Raw genomic sequence first — 17,296 nt, 5'->3', positions numbered from 1 at the left:
TATATGGAATTAGGTTTCTATGGAAATAAGGTTTGGCTTTTGGGAGAATAGATCGTGAAACGAAGTTGCCGACAAAGAGGAACGAGGCTTTGGCAGCGGAGGGATTGATCGTGGATTCGGGGAAAAGGCAAAGGCTTGCACTCAATCGGATTTTAGAGGCGATCTCAAATCCAAGGTAAGGGTGGGGTTCGGATCTTATAACCGGGAATATTATGATTGTTATATGGGATCGGGGTTGTATAATTTCTACCATGATTTTGTTTAACAGTGCGATCGTTAAATCGTTAATTATTCGGTTTTGTAAATCGGTGAATTTGTGTTGAACTGTTGTTATTGGTATTGTTGAGTAGTATATTTTTTGCTGGTAATTGACCCAATGTTGTGATCTGATAAATTGATGGAATTGAAATCGTGGTATGGCTTTTGTATAATTATAGCCAGCAAGAGTCTGTAGTCGGAAGGAATTAGGAAGAAATTGGAAGGAAGAAACAATCTGGAGACGAGGGCCTCCAAATGGTGGTGGGACCCCCTTGTAACTGAGACAGACGTCACATGGCCCTTGAAGATGGGGGAGGGCGCCTTCATGGGCCCTTAGAAATTGTAGACGGGCGTCTCCTTGACTGTGACGGGCGTCATGCCCTTGTGGAAGAATGAGGCGTGCACCTCATACTTAAGGTGGGGGCCACTTTGTTGTTTTATTCTTTCTCCTCACGTGTGTGTAGTGTGTGTACAGTAGGTATGACTCTGGGTAGTCCTTGTTAGCTCTACTTAGTATATATAATGGTTAAAGTAATATAAGTATTCTAAATATAATTATGCAGATGATTAATAGGCAAAAATATTGTATTGGTAATAGAAAAATAACTTAGTGAATATTTGATGGAAGTCTCAGTAGCATGCCTATAATTTAGCAAAAATAATATATTTGCTGAGTAGTATATTTTGCTAAGCAGTGTTATTTTTAGTGAGATAGAACACTAGTATTAAGTTGCAGGAAAGTAGTAAGTCCCTCATTTGACAGCATAGATTTTTAGTAGTAGTGTAGTTGGTAGTAGGAGTAATTAATCAGTAACAGTATAATTAAGTAGTAGTAACGGCGGTTAATGAAAACAGTATCGGTTAGTCACATTAGTAAATTTAAGCGGTAAAATTAGTTGTCTGGAATTAGTTGGAATTGTCGGAGTAAATCACGCATACTGAGAGGTATTTTTGGTTGATTTGTTTCTTTATAATTATGTCGAATGAGTTGATATGCAGGTGCAGTATAATTATTTCAGTTTATAGGAATGTGTTGTTGATGAGTTGCTATTGAACATGTTGTTTTGAATACTTGTTACTGATTCTGTTATTGCCAAATATGTTGTTGTTGTTGTTGTTGAACTGCCGTTGATTATAAGTTGTTGTTGATAAGTTGAATTATTCTGATTTATGGACAGGTTTGAGTTGTAGGTCGAATGACCAGCGTTGATTTAAGTTGATGCAATTGATGCATGTTTAAGTTGTTGTTTTCGTTGTTGTTGGTCTGGTTGTCATTGTTGATATTGTTGATTGTATGTCATTCATAATGTCGCATACATTGCATTGTTTAAGTTGGTCTTGATTGACATTGTTTAAGTTGGCCTTAATGGCACCCTGTTCAAGTTGTTGAAATGCCTCGATAACCTGACATATGTTTAAGTTGGGAGTTCTGCTCCAAATGGTACCACATGCATGTGCATAGTTTGTGTCACATTTCGAGTCATTGTGAAGTTGCCGTTGTTATGAGTTGTTGTTGATATAAGTTGTGTTGGTTTGAGTTGTGAAATAGTTAATATAATTATTGTGATGATTGTTGTTGCTGATGGTTGTTATAACTGTTGTTACTAGTTGTTGCTATAATATTATTATAACTGTTGTTTGAAAGTAGTGATGATTATGTGATTCCTATCTAATATAATAATTATCATACTTTTGTTTATATTTTTCGATATCTCACCCCTTCTGCTGATGTTTCCCCTACCATGGGAAATAGACACGTACTCAAGATAGCGGTGGAAGTTCGAAGTGATTTAATGAAGTCTTTAGTTGTTGTTAGTCGAGTTGGTGTGTTGCTCTGATACGTAGCACTCGGGATGGGATCACAATTGTATTTGTTGTTTTGTTGTTGTGTTATTACTATAGCTGTTGAAATTCAAGTTGAATAATAAGAATTAATTATTGTTGTTTTATGTTGTTTTTAGTTGAATAAAAGTTGATGAATAATTATAAGCTGAAGTTTGATCTAGCTGAATAAAGTTGTGTATGAATTATAATTTTAAAGTTGTAGATGCCGAATGCTATGTATCAAAGATAAATGGAATACAGGTTGTTTGTAGTTTTAAGTTGAAAATATAATGCCTCATGTTTGATGTTTAAAATTTTCCACACTCTAATTTTATTATAATTACCGGGTAGAAAATGGAGTGTTACATAAGGGATACATCAAGGTATAATACTATAATAAACTACAAAATTGAAATTATGATAAATTGCTCTATTCAAAATTACAACAAACGATAATTTGAAAATATCGAAAAATACGACAAAACAACAAAATACACAAATGAAATTACACTGTTATCGACGAAGCAATTTCAGATGTTCCATTCCATTGCTCTTGATGGTACCATAACATTGAGGGAGACCAACTCATCATTGAGTTGGAACGGGTGATATCTAAAGCTCAAAAGATATTTATATGATCCTTCGAGTCCATTCTAAGTTTGATGAAGAAAATAAATAACATGAGGAGGATCCCCACCACTTTTGCAAATATTTTTAAAAGGTTGTTGAGAATCATTGATCGGTCAAAATCTATCTTCAAGATCAAATTTAGTTATTTGTTGAATAGAAGAATTAGTTTAAGGTTTTGACGCCCATAAGTAATGAAAAGAAAAAGATAATGAAAGCACAACTCTTGGCTTAAAAAATGACAATTTTTTCCCATTAGCGTGACAACGAGATTATGAAGAGGCATTATTTCCAAAACATGTTCGAAGGGCCGAAAGAGAAAAATGCTTTAATGGCTTTCTTCTTATAACATACTTTTCTTGTATTTGATATTGTCTTGGTGATAAAATCATGATAACACTCCCTTCCCATTTAAGCATTCAATAACATCATTTAATTTTACACATTCTTGTTGTGACAATTGCATATGTGGAAACAAACGATATCGAGATCTGTCCACTCAGGGATGTTCCTAGATAGATTTTGGTGTTTCAAATTACTCTTCAATAAACTATGCATTGGTGCATTCTTGCAAGATATGTTTTTTTATCCGTTCAAATGAGTTAATCTCTATATCTAGACGAGAACGCTACCTGGCCATATAAATTAGGTCTAGGATCATTCTTAGCTTTTCCATTCTTCTTGCTTCCTTGTTTGGTTTCTGAATCTCCCATTATGCTTGTCTCTACTTTCTTGAACCTTCCTCCATAATTTTTATTACTTGTAGCAAACTTTTATTCATATTTTATATACTTATCAACCCTTGCAAGTAGTTTGTTGAAGGTTTATGGGCTATGATTCCATTAATTTTGGCGAATTTGGACTGTGGTTGAAGTTTGAGACTTAACTAATATTTTTTATATCATCGACAACTCTCTTGATCAGTATTGATTTTCCGCTGAACATCTCAATGTAGGATCACATTGATTTGTCTCTCCCTCGTCTAATGGACCCCATGCTTTCCACTGACTTTGTCTGTCTTTGAGATGCAGTGAAATACGCAGAAAAGCATCAACAAAGTTCTCCTTAGAAACCAATTGACTTGTTTCTTAGTCCTCTAAACTAAGACATAGCCCCTGATTTTAAAATGATAACAAACATCTTGCATTTTCGTGGGCCTCATGCTCCCCTAAATTTCAAGAGAATGTCGACCACTTCCATGTGTCTGTCGATATCATTTGTTTCGTCATAGGTCCTCGTTCCTAATGGTTTATGGAGTTCCTTCTTGATAAGGTATTCATTGGTTCTTCCAATAAAGGAATTTCAGAAGGATACATCTTTATCCCATTCGAAACCATCAAAGTATGATGAAGGAGAAGTTTTCCCATGACGAAGATGCAATGCCTTGGTCGATCTCTTTCTCGCTCTGATTTTGGCAGAGAATGCCTTATAGGCGACGAGGAATGTGTTATGCGTCTTCTCTGGCCTTAAGGCCTCAAGTTCTTGAAGGAATAGTCACTGTGATTTGTGACTATATTCTTATGGAGAATATGAGGTGGGGAATGGTTGTAGTTTGAAATATTGGCTTCTTAAAGTTATTTGTTTTGAAACTCCAAGGTTGTGATCTATATATTGAATGTTTCAATCAAGTTTCTCAACAAGATGTTTTGTTTCATTGTTTGTTGTATGATCCCTATAGTGAGGCTATGAGGTGCTATGTCGCCCCTTTCTTGGAGTGAATATTTGTTTATTTCTATTGGTACGAGATGTTCATCATTTAGTGGGGGATAACAAACTTCTCAACCTCAAAGAAGGTTTGATATGATTTTGTGGGTATGATGAGGAAGTTGTGAGCCGATATTTCCGGTTGGAGTTTCTTCTCACGATTTTTCTGGCCATAAGTCTTCGTCGGTTGGAGTTACGAGTCGTTTTGTTTCTCTGATTTTCCATTTAGACGTTTGAGTAATGGTTGAACGTTATCTTTTGTTTCCACATGAGACTCATATGTTCCTTTCGACCAATAAATGCTTATTTGATAGTAGATTTGGGTAGGTTTAGAGAGCTTTTGAATTACGAGTCCTCAATGATCTATCATTCTTAGTGAGTTAGAGATGATACCTGCAAACACTCTGAAACCTATGTTAATTAATGTCGAATGAGAAAGGTATAAAGATTATAAAATTTATGTGTATCATTAACTTGATGTTTTCGATCCCTTATATAGAATATTTTTATGGTTTATAGAGATCTATTATACATCATTATAAAATACTAATATAAATGTTTCTTAAAGTGGATTTCATATATAATAACGTTGGGTCTTTGTTTGAACCCTATAGAAACAAGTTTATATCATGTTGAAAATTGTGAACTTGGTGTTAACAAATACTTGAATTAATCCTACTTTCAATTATAAATTAAAATAATTATTTATCTTTTAATTAATTTTAAAGTGATTATCATATGTCACCAATATAGTGAAAAAAATGTATCAATATCATCATTCATTCATGTTTGAATTTTGAAGAAGCCGTTATTCCTTCTAAACCTAAACATTCATACACCCCAATAACATTCCCAATTGCTGATTTATTATATTTGGAGGCAAACTCACACATTTTTGGCGGCAACAATGTATTTCATGAAAAAGAAATTACACTTTTTTGCCAAAAAATAACCAATTAAGATACTCATCACAATTTCTTTTCCTAGCGCGTGTATCTTCTGTATTTCTCTCCGTACCAAATTGCAATTCAATGATTTTCTATTTCAGGCCTTAGTTTATATAATATTTTTTTTCTTCATTTTTTACAATCATATTATTTTTATATGCAATATATTATTTTTTTTAAACCTTTAAATTTTATTTGACATACTTCAAACAATTTTTCTTTTTACAAAAAATAATTTCTGTTGAGAGTTTTAAACAAGTTAAAAATAATTTAGAACGAAGAAAATTAAATGCTAAATTTATCGTTTAAATGATAGTATAATTATTTTTTTAAAAATTAAATAAATTTTGTGATTGAAAATTTGTCGTTTACAATATTATATATAGATATTGAAAATTTGTAGAAAAATTATAGAAAAAATATATTTTATGTATTTTACTGCGGGTTTGAGTTTGAGTAAAAAAATTCGAACCCAATAAATATGGACATGAGTGTTATTTTACCACCTATTTGAGTTTGAGTTTGATATCAATTTCAAATGAGAATTTAAATAATACGAAACCCGCACCCGACCGACCTGTTGCCATCCTTACCTCCAATGTCTCCTACAGTCCTACTACTCTTTAGGAGGGAACAAGAAAAAATATAAAATGTCCAAAACCATCGCGTGAAGCCACGCTACCTACTCGCGCTTGTTCATGAGCGAGTATATATACCTACACCCAAAAACCCTCTTCAATTTTGGTTTCTGTGTAACCCACAACACTGAACATAAGAAAGAAAAAAAAAAACTTCACCGTAGAAAACTCAAAAAAGCTTCATAGAACCGCAAAACCCAGAAACCCAATATTCACCCAACAAAATAAAAACTCATAACTTCCATTCAATCCAACCCTAAATCACCAAAATATTATTTTCTCATTCGATTTCTAGGGTTTCATTGCCCCTGAAAATTTCCACCTTTTACCATCAAACTGACCTTCAACTGATGGCGCTGTGTTGTTTTCTTCTCAATTAGAGTGATTCCGAACACCCAATTGGTTGTAGAAAACAATCATCGAATACCCATTTGCTAGTTTTCTACAGAGCGGAAAAAGTTTTTATTTTTCCATTTTTTTCAGTTTTGTTTATCTGACTTCTTGGTGGAGTTTTATTTATATTTTGTTTTGCATTGTTGTCATGCGATCATTAGCTTCTTCATCGAGTAGGGGTGTTGATTCGGGTTCGAGGGTTAGGAAGAAACATAAGAAGTTGGATGCAATATGCGAGGAAGAGTATAATCGAAACCATGGTGAGTTGAATGAGGGTGATAATTTGAATGAGGAGGGTTCAGGAGTTCGGAGAAGCTCGAGGGTTAGGCGTGTTCCGGTTGTACTGGATGCCTCTCCTTCGCCTAAGAAGAAACGGCAGAGGTTAGGGAAAGATGTAATGGTGAAGAGTGTGGAAGGTGATAAGAATTTAGGGAGAGAAAATGGGGGTTCTGTTGGTTTAAGATGGAGTTTGAGGTCGAGGTCAAGGGGTAAGAATGTGAGTTTTGAAGTGGAGGAGAGAGAATTGCCACGTAGGAAAAGGAAGCTGTTTGATGAGGAGTTGGAGGTTATAGAGGTTGATAAGAATGAGGAATTGGAGGGTGATAGGAAGGAGGAATTGGAGGTTGTAGAGGTTGATAAGAATGAGGAATTGGAGGTTGTGGAGGGTGATAGGAAAGTGGAATTGGAGGTTGTGGAGGGCGATGGGAAGGAGGAATTGGAGGTTGATAAGAAAGTGGAGTTGAAAGGTTATACACGAAAAAGGTCTAGGTCGAAGAGAATGGGGAAATTTGAAGCGACAAAGTATGTAAAAGGGCTTGAGGAAAATGAGTGTCAAGCAGTGGAACTTGTAGTTGTATTGAACCAAGGGGAGGGGAGTGCTTCGGTTCCGGAGACTGAATTGGCTGATGAAAATCCAAAAGATTTGAGAGATGAGAATGCTGCTTCTGAGATGGGGAATGAGGAGAGAATTGAAACTGACAATTTGCAAGCAGAGGAATGTAGTGGCAATGTTGAACCGTCTCTAGTGGAACATGTAGAAACTGTTGATGAACAGGGTGATCAAGTAGAGAGTGAGAAGGAAGAAAAAGATGCAAGTGACGAGGTTGAAATTGCTGGAGTTTCAACTAAACAGGTAGATAATGAAGGTTCTGTTGATAAGGAGGTTCACATCGAAGAAAATATCTCGAAAGATGAGAATATTGGGAGGAAGGATGAGTTGAAACAAGCATCGAAAGACAAGTCTGGGTACCGATGTATCAAAGAGGGCAGACGGTGTGGTTTGTGTGGAAGAGGAAGCGATGGTAAGCCTCCAAAAAGGTTAACTCAGGATAAAGGTGAAAGTGAGAATGAAGCTTATAGCGGCTCATCAGCTTCAGAGCAGCCTACTTATGATACCTGGGATGGTTTTGATGACGAACCTGGTTGGCTTGGGCGTCTTTTGGGCCCTATTAATGATCGTTATGGTATAGCTGGAATATGGGTGCATCAGAATTGTGCTGTATGGAGTCCAGAGGTGTGATTTTAATCTAATAGTTTCTTCAATCTTGGTTTGCATTGGTAAATCAAACACATTTTCTTGAATCATGATTTTTAGCATTCGATTCTGCATATCTGTGGTTGAACGTTAGTCTAGGACTTGAGAAAATGATTGTGCTGAATACGCCAATTCTCGTGTCCTAGTAAGAGTATTGCTAATGGTAATTGTTAAAAAGGTAGCTTGTGTGCTGTGGCACATACATCTCGAGCTTCCTAGTTATGGCTTAAATATAAGTCAACTGTTTACTTTTATAGAACTCGGTCTAGGATGCTGTTAGGATAGTTTCTTTGAGCAAGAAATAATTCCTAAAATAATGGTATAAAAACAGATTCAAATGAATAAAGCTTGCAAACAAATGATGAATTTCTTATTGATCTAGCGAGATTGGAAGAGAAGATACAAACAGTATACAATGAATATTATAACCTTATCTTCAAAAACTATCTCCCCCTCAACCCTTGAGGGCTATTTAAAGACTTTCTAAGAAAAACCAACATAACAATCTTAACAACCACCTAACAAACTTATCAACTTGCTAACTAATTTCTATTAGCTTCTTAACTCCAATCCTAACAACTCCTCTTTATTCTAAATCCCAACATATGTAGATAAAACACTAGATTTTCTTCCTTTTACTTAATCATTTGTGTCATTTCAATTATTTAATATTTTTTTTAATACAATATGGATGTTATATAATGAATATTTGTCCATAGAGATCAGAAGGTATTGTCAACTTGTGAAGTGGAATGTTCTTCTCATTCTTTATCAAAACTTTGTCACATGCTAATAATCTTCCTATTTGAAGCTTAGTCACCTTTCCAAGTAAATATTCATTTTGACAAACTCTTGCAGGTTTATTTTGCTGGCTTGGGATGCTTAAAAAATGTGAGGGCTGCACTTTGTCGAGGAAGAGCACTGAAGTGCACACGTTGTGGGAGGCGAGGGGCAACCATTGGTTGTCGTGTTGACCGTTGTCCTAAAACTTATCATTTGGTTGGCTCCATATTCTTTCTTTTGAAATGCAATTCAAAATATTCTACAAACAAAGAAAACATGTTTTTTTTTTTTTTTACCAATCTCAACCAAATCTAACACTCTATCTATCTTTTGCAGGCTTGTGCAAGAGCAAATGGTTGCATCTTTGATCATCGGAAGTTTCTTATAGCTTGCACAGATCATCTGCATCTTTTCCAACCTTGTGGTAATAAATATTTAGTCCGGATAAAGAAGTTGAGGGCTAGGAAAATGATGTGGGAGACGAGGAAGCGTTCAAATGATGCTTCAAGAAAGGATATTGATGCAGAAGAGAGATGGTTGGAAAATTGTGGGGAGGATGAAGAATTTTTGAAACGCGAGAACAAGAGGCTTCAACGTGATCTATTGAGAATAGCCCCAATGTATATTGGTGGTTCAGACTCTGCTGGCAGTGAAAACTCATTTCAGGGATGGGAATCTGTTGCTGGGCTTAAAGATGTCATCCGTTGTATGAAAGAAGTTGTTATTATTCCTCTGCTATATCCTGATTTCTTTGATAATTTAGGGCTTACACCTCCAAGAGGCGTTCTTTTGCATGGGTATCCTGGAACAGGGAAAACTTTAGTGGTCCGGTCATTGATAGGTGCATGTGCTCGTGGAGATAGACGGATTGCCTATTTTGCCCGTAAAGGTGCAGATTGCTTGGGGAAATATGTTGGTGATGCTGAGCGTCAACTAAGACTGTTATTTCAAGTTGCTGAAAAATGTCAACCTTCTATTATATTCTTTGATGAGATTGATGGACTGGCACCCTGCCGAACTCCACAGCAAGACCAGACGCATAGTTCTGTCGTATCAACATTGCTTGCCCTTATGGATGGTTTAAAATCTAGGGGCTCAGTTGTGGTCATAGGTGCAACAAACCGTCCTGACGCTGTTGATCCAGCACTTAGGCGCCCTGGAAGATTTGATCGGGAAATTTACTTTCCGTTGCCATCAACTGAAGACAGAGCTTCCATTCTTTCTCTTCACACACAGAAGTGGCCAAAACCAATTAGTGGATCCTTGCTTGGCTGGATTGCAAAGAAAACTTCTGGCTTTGCAGGTGCTGATCTTCAGGCTCTTTGTACCCAAGCGGCTATGAATGCGCTGAAGAGAAATTTCCCTTTGCAAAAGGTTCTATCTGTAGCTGAAAAAAGAAATTCTTCTGGTTGTAAGAACACTCCTCTCCCATCATTTACTGTGGAGGAGAGGGATTGGGTAGAGGCTTTTTCTTCTTCGCCATTACCGTGTTCCCAAAGAGAAGCTGGAAATGCTGCAAATGATGTAGTATGCTCCCCTCTTCCTGTCCAACTTATTCCTTGTTTATTGCGTCCATTATGCACTATTCTTGTATCTCTTTATCTCGATAAACGTCTGTGGTTGCCACTTCCTATATCCAAAGCCATGACATTGATTAAGGATGTAATAATTTCTGCTCTAGACAAAAAGAAAATGCCCATTGATCATTGGTGGTTGCACCTTGATGATTTTCTTCAAGAAACTAATGTTGCTTATGAGATAAGTAAGTGCCTTAGTTTTTCCGGCATTTTATCTGCCAACCATGGTTTTTCCGGTTCTTGCGATATTGTGGATCATGCTGATGACAAACCCTCCATGAAAAACCATGTTAACCTGTGTAATGGTAGATTACCAGACATGGGAATGACCAACAAATCAGGTTTTAGAATATTGATTTATGGTAATCCCCGATCTGGCCAGAGACATCTTGCTTCATGCCTTCTTTACTGCTTTATTGGAAATATTGAAGTACAAAAGATTGATATGGCAACTATTTCACAAGAAGGACATGGAGATATTGTGCAAGGGATTGCACAAATATTAAGTATGTTTCTTTTTCCTAGCTTTTACCTATGCAATGTTGGTTATTAACATACTATCCTTTTGGAGTTTATTGTTGACTACGACTCCGTTTAGCCTGACCTACTGTTTGCTTATTTTCACTTCAAAGCTGGGCCAAACAGTATTTTTCAAAAGATTTTCAAGTAGTTAAATAAAGTTTTTCAAATCAAATAGGACATTTAACAATTTTATCTATCTTTCATCATTTAACTCAAATTTATCGAACGGCGTCATTTGATCAATGTAATTGACCCCACTTAGTGGAATAAGGCTTGATTCTTGTTGTTGCTGTTGTTTTGTCATTTAACTCAAATTCTATCATTCTATAAAAAAATCTTTTTAGCTAACAAATAACAATAGTTATCAAAAAACTTTAACTTTATTTCTTAAGTTCTTAATTTCATCTTTAATTCTGAAGTAGCTTTTAATGCAAAAATAAGTGAGACCAAACAGAACCTAAGTATGCTAATTAACAAAAACTCAGGGATATAATAAGCTATCCGACATTTGCTTACTGTTTGTTGAGGCTATGACTTTTGGCTAATGCTTACAAAAAGTGCTTTTTATCTCCAGCCCTTAAAAGATGTCAAGTGTGAGAGTTAATCAACTTTGTTGCTCTATGCAAAAACATGGAGGCTCAAATGCTTTATAATTGTAGTAATTTCTAGATCCAATACTGATTAGTTTCTATGTGGCAGTGAAATGTGCTAGCATGAAATCTTGTGTAATATTCATGCCAAGAATTGATTTGTGGGCTGTGGAGGAGGATTTCAAAACTGCTGAAAAGACGGATTCCTGCTCAATAAATCAACTATCATCTGCAATAGACAAGTCCTGTTTCCCACCCAGCCAAATTGTTGAGAAGGAAAATGGGATCAATACTGGGAAACACCCGGCAGATATGATCGAATCTCAATCCAACAAAAAGGCTTCATATGCCTGGATGACATTTATTGAGCAGGTGGAGTCCATTGGTCTATCCACATCCTTGATGATTCTGGTACGAATACTTTATCTTGCTTGTAATAAGTAAAAAGTTTTTGACAATTGGTTCCTTGAATTTTTGCGCCTTTATTTTCAATTAAATGTTTTATATTTTCATAAGCTCTGCTATTTCTTATTTCTCAGAGAGTATACATTAATACTAATTCTAACAAGATCCTTATATATATTTTTCATTTGTAACAGGCTACTTCAGAAATTCCATATCCTGAACTTCCACACAAGATAAGAGGATTCTTCAAAAGCTATCAATCAAAGGACAGACAATCAGCTCCTACTGTGCAAACAGTTCCTCAGTTCTCTCTGCAGATTGACGAGAATTTCGATCACGACTTGGCAATCAATCTATCTGCTATAGAGCTTTTAAGAAATGTAACTGAGCAGCGGATTCAATTGATTCATCAGAGATCTCATTCTCACATGGGTGTCCAGAAGCTTGACAGAGCCTTTGAATCAATTGAAGTTTGTAAAGATAATGTCACTCAGAGAAAAGAAAACGAACCAGGCCATGAGAAGAAGGGTGAAGGCCAATTTCCTGAATCCTTGGCCAAAGTTCCCCAACCCAACAACAGTAGGTCGCTAAAAGGAAAGTCGAATCTTTTAATGGCAATATCCACATTTGGCTATCAAATTCTTCTATACCCTCATTTTGCTGAACTTTGCTGGGTCACTTCAAAACTCAAAGAAGGTCCTTGTTCTGATGTGAGTGGGCCTTGGAAGGGCTGGCCTTTTAATTCGTGTATAATCCGTCCTACCAATTCACAAGACAAGGTGGTAATTTCTAGTAGCTCTGGTGGCACTAAAAGCAAAGAAAGTGCCGGTTTAGTTAGAGGCTTGGTTGCTGTTGGTTTATCAGCATACAAAGGTGTTTATAAATCAGTTCGGGAAGTTTCCCTTGAGATAAGGAAAGTACTTGAGATCTTAACTGAGACAATTAACATGAAAATTCGAGCTGGGAGAAACAGACATCAATATCTGCGTATTTTATCCCAAGTGGCTTATTTGGAAGATATGGTCAACAACTGGGCTTATGGATTGTTAAGGTATTTCTGTTTTTACCTTTTGGTCTGTTTGAATTGACTTATTTTAGTTATTTTTTGACATAAACACTTGTAAGATTGTTTGAGAGAGTTTATGGAGACAAATTATGAGATATTTATTAGTTCTCTAGGATAGCTTTTGGAAATGACTTATAGCTTATATAAAAACAGTATAACTGTATTTTATCTTTTGTTATAGAAATAACTTAATGTAAATGCGCATCATGCTATAAGTGCCTAATTAAACTGTTAATCAAAATAAAACTTTATATACATGTTTGTTTTTTTTTTGCTTTCTGTATGATTAGGTCTTTTAACAGTTATTCCTTCCATTTCAGTCTAGATCAGGCTTCCCCAGAGCTTGCAGCAAAGGTCATACCAGCAGCTGCCGGGTCTTTAAACAGTCATCTTGAATGTGAAGACCGCCACATAGCCGAAGGTGAGGATTGCCATTTGGTTTCTCCTGCTGGTGGTGATGATTTGGAGACACTGGAGAAAAGTCCTAAGGGAGTTCCTACCGTAACAACCGAGCAGCATTCCTTGAACGAAATAAATGATAATTTAGGTGATACTGATTGTGAAGGCCAAAGAATACATTCTGAAGGATCTCCACATAACCATCGCTGTCCAGATACGAATATTATCGACTCTTGTCTTGTAAACCAATCTCTTCATCCATCCCTGAATCAGGAGAATGGGGTGTTATCTGGAGTGTCTGAATCGGTAACTGCTGAAAATCACGAAGCTGCAGGTGGAGAACTTGGAATATCGAAAGACTTGAATAAATCCACATGCACTCGCCCTACAGTCATTTCTGAAAATGGATTTCACACCTGTGAGCAGGAGAATATTGAGATTGGCAATTCTAAATCAAGTGATGTTGAATCTGATAAACATGAGAATACTTTAGATATCAACGCCCGTTCAAGTAAGGACAGTGGTCCAGATGAATCCGGGGTTGTTTGCTTTTACCAATGTTGCCCTCATTGTCTCAGAAGCCTCTATCATTTGACGCGCAAAATACTTGTTCGCGAATGGGGATCAAATAGAAGCCATTGGACAATAGAAGATGTCCACGATGCTGTTTCTACATTATCAGTGGATCTTATTTCAGCGGTTAGAAAGTGTTACATGGCAGAAGAAAAAACTTTCACTGATTTATCCAATAGCAAAACATTTGTTGAATATTCAAACCTGACAACCTGTACTATCGAAAATCGAGGCAAAGATGTTGTGCCGGCTGAATGTGTTTCTCACTTGGCAAGTCAAGATGCTAGCGGGAGTGAAGACGCGTTAACCAATGAACCGGTAAAGCTTGATTTGAAATTTGTTTTCAGAGATGGTGTGCTAGTTCCTATGGACCCTGCAAAGGATACCTCTCTTCACTGTAAATTTGAGAAATTGTGTCTTTGTTCTCTAATAGAGTTGGTAGTGAAAACTAATTGCCCTTTAAATTAAGTTAGATGGTTTTATAGCTTTGAATGCTTAGCAAAATTTTGGTGCCTTTGAGGCAGTTGTAAGTAAATTTTATTAGATTAAGCTATAGTTTTTTGACCACAGGGAATTCCCATGCAACTTCTTTGAATGTTTTAACTTCAACAGCAAAAAGTAGAAGTCTTAAATCTTCCCATGTCAAGTAGCTTTTAGATTTGAGTTATGAGATTATAATTCGGTGTAGTTGGGTTGGTAGGTTGATGTTTGATTGAACAATCATCGATGTAACCAACTTCATAAGTGTTGAATTGTCTGATTGTGACCGAACAAACATCGATGTAACCAACTTGTAACCAACTTCATAAGTGTTGAATTGTCTGATTGTGACCGAACAAACGTCGATGTAACCAACTTCATAAGTGTTAAATCGTTTGATTTTGAATGAACAAACATCAATGTAATCAACTTCACAAGTGTTGAATCGTATGATCATGAGGATGTAACAAACTTCATAAGTGTTGAATCGTATGATCTTGATTGAACAAACATCGGTGTAACCAACTTCATAAGTGTTGAATCGTATGATCTTGATTGAACAAACATCGGTGTAACCAATTTCATAAGTGTTGAATCGCATGATCCTAATTGAACAAACATCAAATTTTGTATGATAGGATACAATTTAAATCCCTAACTTTTTCCAACTCAGTTCGTAGCCAAATGTTTAATATCATTCATAATTTTATAATTTAGGATTTTTGTTTTGTTTCTGCAATTGTCAAATAAGCGATGATTGACGGCATAAATAGAACACAATTTTGAGAAAGGTCATAATTCATAAGTTAATAAAAAATAAAGTTATGAAATTCAATAATTTATTTGAGTCATATATTTGAATAATTCTACCTCTTCTTTAATCAAACGATATTTATACGAAGACTTGGCCAGTAGTTGATGAAAAAGATTTTCTATTATAAAGTTTTTTTTTAATATTAAAAAACTTTGTTACGTTAAAATCTATTGATTTTATATAACAAAAAAATGTTCTTGTTGTTTTAGTTCAAGTTTTAATATAAATTGTTGTTTTAGTCTGAATCTCAAGTTTTAATATAAATTCCGTTGAGTCCATTTTAAATTTAAGAGAAAAAACAATTTTAAAATTTTAAAATTTGATTCAAATTTTAAAATTACTCTTATTATTTTACTCAAATTTTTCTAAGTGAGGCTTCCTTGCACTTAAAAAGTCTTATGCAATTAGAAAAAGTAGACATACAATAAAAATACAAAGGTTTAACGTAAAAAATTCAAAACTAGAAAAAACACCATATAAAAATTGTTATAAGATAAAGATTACCTTCCACCACCCTCGAAGCTTTAATACACCTACACTCTAAAAAATAAATATTAAACTATCCTTCACAATAATTTAACACAAGTGTATAACAGAAAATATAAAAATTAAATACACGGTTAAAGTGTTTTTGATTAATGTATTTTGTAACGAATAACTTGATTTCACTACATAGTTCTTTTCCTTTACAAAATTAAGCTATGTGCAACTTCTTTAACATATATATTTTCAAGGAACACCAACAATCTCTACTTTGATTGAAAATAATACACCAACTTCTATTGGCTACACTAACCATCATAGTTCAAAAGAACTATCCTACTACACCATAAAGAGTACATTTACTTGAAACTACACCCATACAAGAATTTTACATTATCTTCATCGACAATCAAAGCATGGCATCAAGAAAATCAAGATAAATGATCACTTAAGATCATATGAACAATCATTAACACCTCCGCCAGCATAAGGCATCAAGGCATCAAGATAAAGGATCACTTAAGATCATATGAACTTACATTATTTTCACCGACAATCAAAGCATGGAATCAAGACATTCGCAAGAAAATCAAGTTCATTTAAACACATTAGGATGTCATAAACCCTAATGATTTGAACTTGTTACATCTGTTCATTAAAACACATTCATATAATAATATTACAAAACATGTTTTAAATTCAAATAAAACGCGCGAAGCTCATCATCATCTTTTTCACGAAACACCAAACACGACAAGTTAATATACATTCTGAAGCAAAATTTCACAAGGAATTTAAATATGGCCTTTAATTTAATTAAAACTCAAAGAATAATTCATAATCAAACAAAATTTGTATGAACCCTAAAATTTCAAACTAAAATTAAATTGCATACACAATCAATCAATGCCCTAGACCTTAGGGCTTTTATTCCTCACATTGAAACAAGTACGAATGTATCAAGAATGATCAAAATGATACTCAGAATATGAAGTTCAAAGTCCAGAAAATCGTACCTATTATGGAGAGATGGACACTTTGATTTAGCTACTTCTGTGGATGGAAAATGATCCCCTTAGCACCCTTGAACCTCCAGGAGTGTAATGCAATCAACACCTTGCCTTGAAACTTCCTGAATTGCTCTAACCAACTCAAGTTGCTAGTCCCAAAACGTGAGACTTGGGTGGAATGATTTGGTGGTTACAGTTGTAATATAATGCATACAGAAGTCTCTATGAGGTATGTAGATGGTGTTTGAATGATTAGAATCTCAAGAACTTGACAATTTCAAGAGATCCGAAAAAATGGACTTTGGAAGTGAAAAATGGATTTTGAGAGTGTTGATGTGAATTCAGGTGTGTTTAAGGTGTGTTTTGCAATGAATTTCGACCCTCTATTTATAGGGAAATTTTGAAGAGTTGAGGCTAATCAGAAATGCAACTTGGTGAGCGTTTGGTTTAGTTGCATTTGAACTTGAAGTTTCATGGATGCTTATGGTTTCAAAGCATAGTACCATGCTTTCTAGAGTGACATGCATGCCTTAGAGATGTTGCTTCTTGCTTTAATGTTGAGTGTGATCAAAAGAAACAATTGCAATGCTCAACGCTTGGCTTTGTGATAAAGCAAACTTTTTCAAAATGGAAGTGTGATCTTTATGCCCAAAATGGTATGATCTTTGA

The 17,296-nt window shown here is 35.3% G+C and overlaps 1 protein-coding gene across 1 annotated transcript; it reads left to right on the top strand.

Moving 5' to 3' along the window:
• The first annotated feature begins 6,093 nt into the window (after window positions 1-6,093).
• On the top strand, window positions 6,094-14,702 carry LOC131653508 (uncharacterized). Its single transcript, XM_058923670.1, has 6 exons — window positions 6,094-7,904; window positions 8,784-8,924; window positions 9,045-10,791; window positions 11,507-11,808; window positions 11,997-12,853; window positions 13,189-14,702. The coding sequence occupies exons 1-6, from the start codon at window positions 6,540-6,542 to the stop codon at window positions 14,306-14,308; spliced, it is 5,532 nt and encodes a 1,843-aa protein (XP_058779653.1). The 5' UTR covers window positions 6,094-6,539; the 3' UTR covers window positions 14,309-14,702.
• Window positions 14,703-17,296: the final 2,594 nt, after the last annotated feature.

This window comes from Vicia villosa, linkage group LG2, assembly GCF_029867415.1.
Source record: "Vicia villosa cultivar HV-30 ecotype Madison, WI linkage group LG2, Vvil1.0, whole genome shotgun sequence".
Classification (NCBI taxonomy): Eukaryota; Viridiplantae; Streptophyta; class Magnoliopsida; order Fabales; family Fabaceae; genus Vicia; species Vicia villosa.
This window is presented reverse-complemented; position numbering and strand designations above follow the sequence as displayed.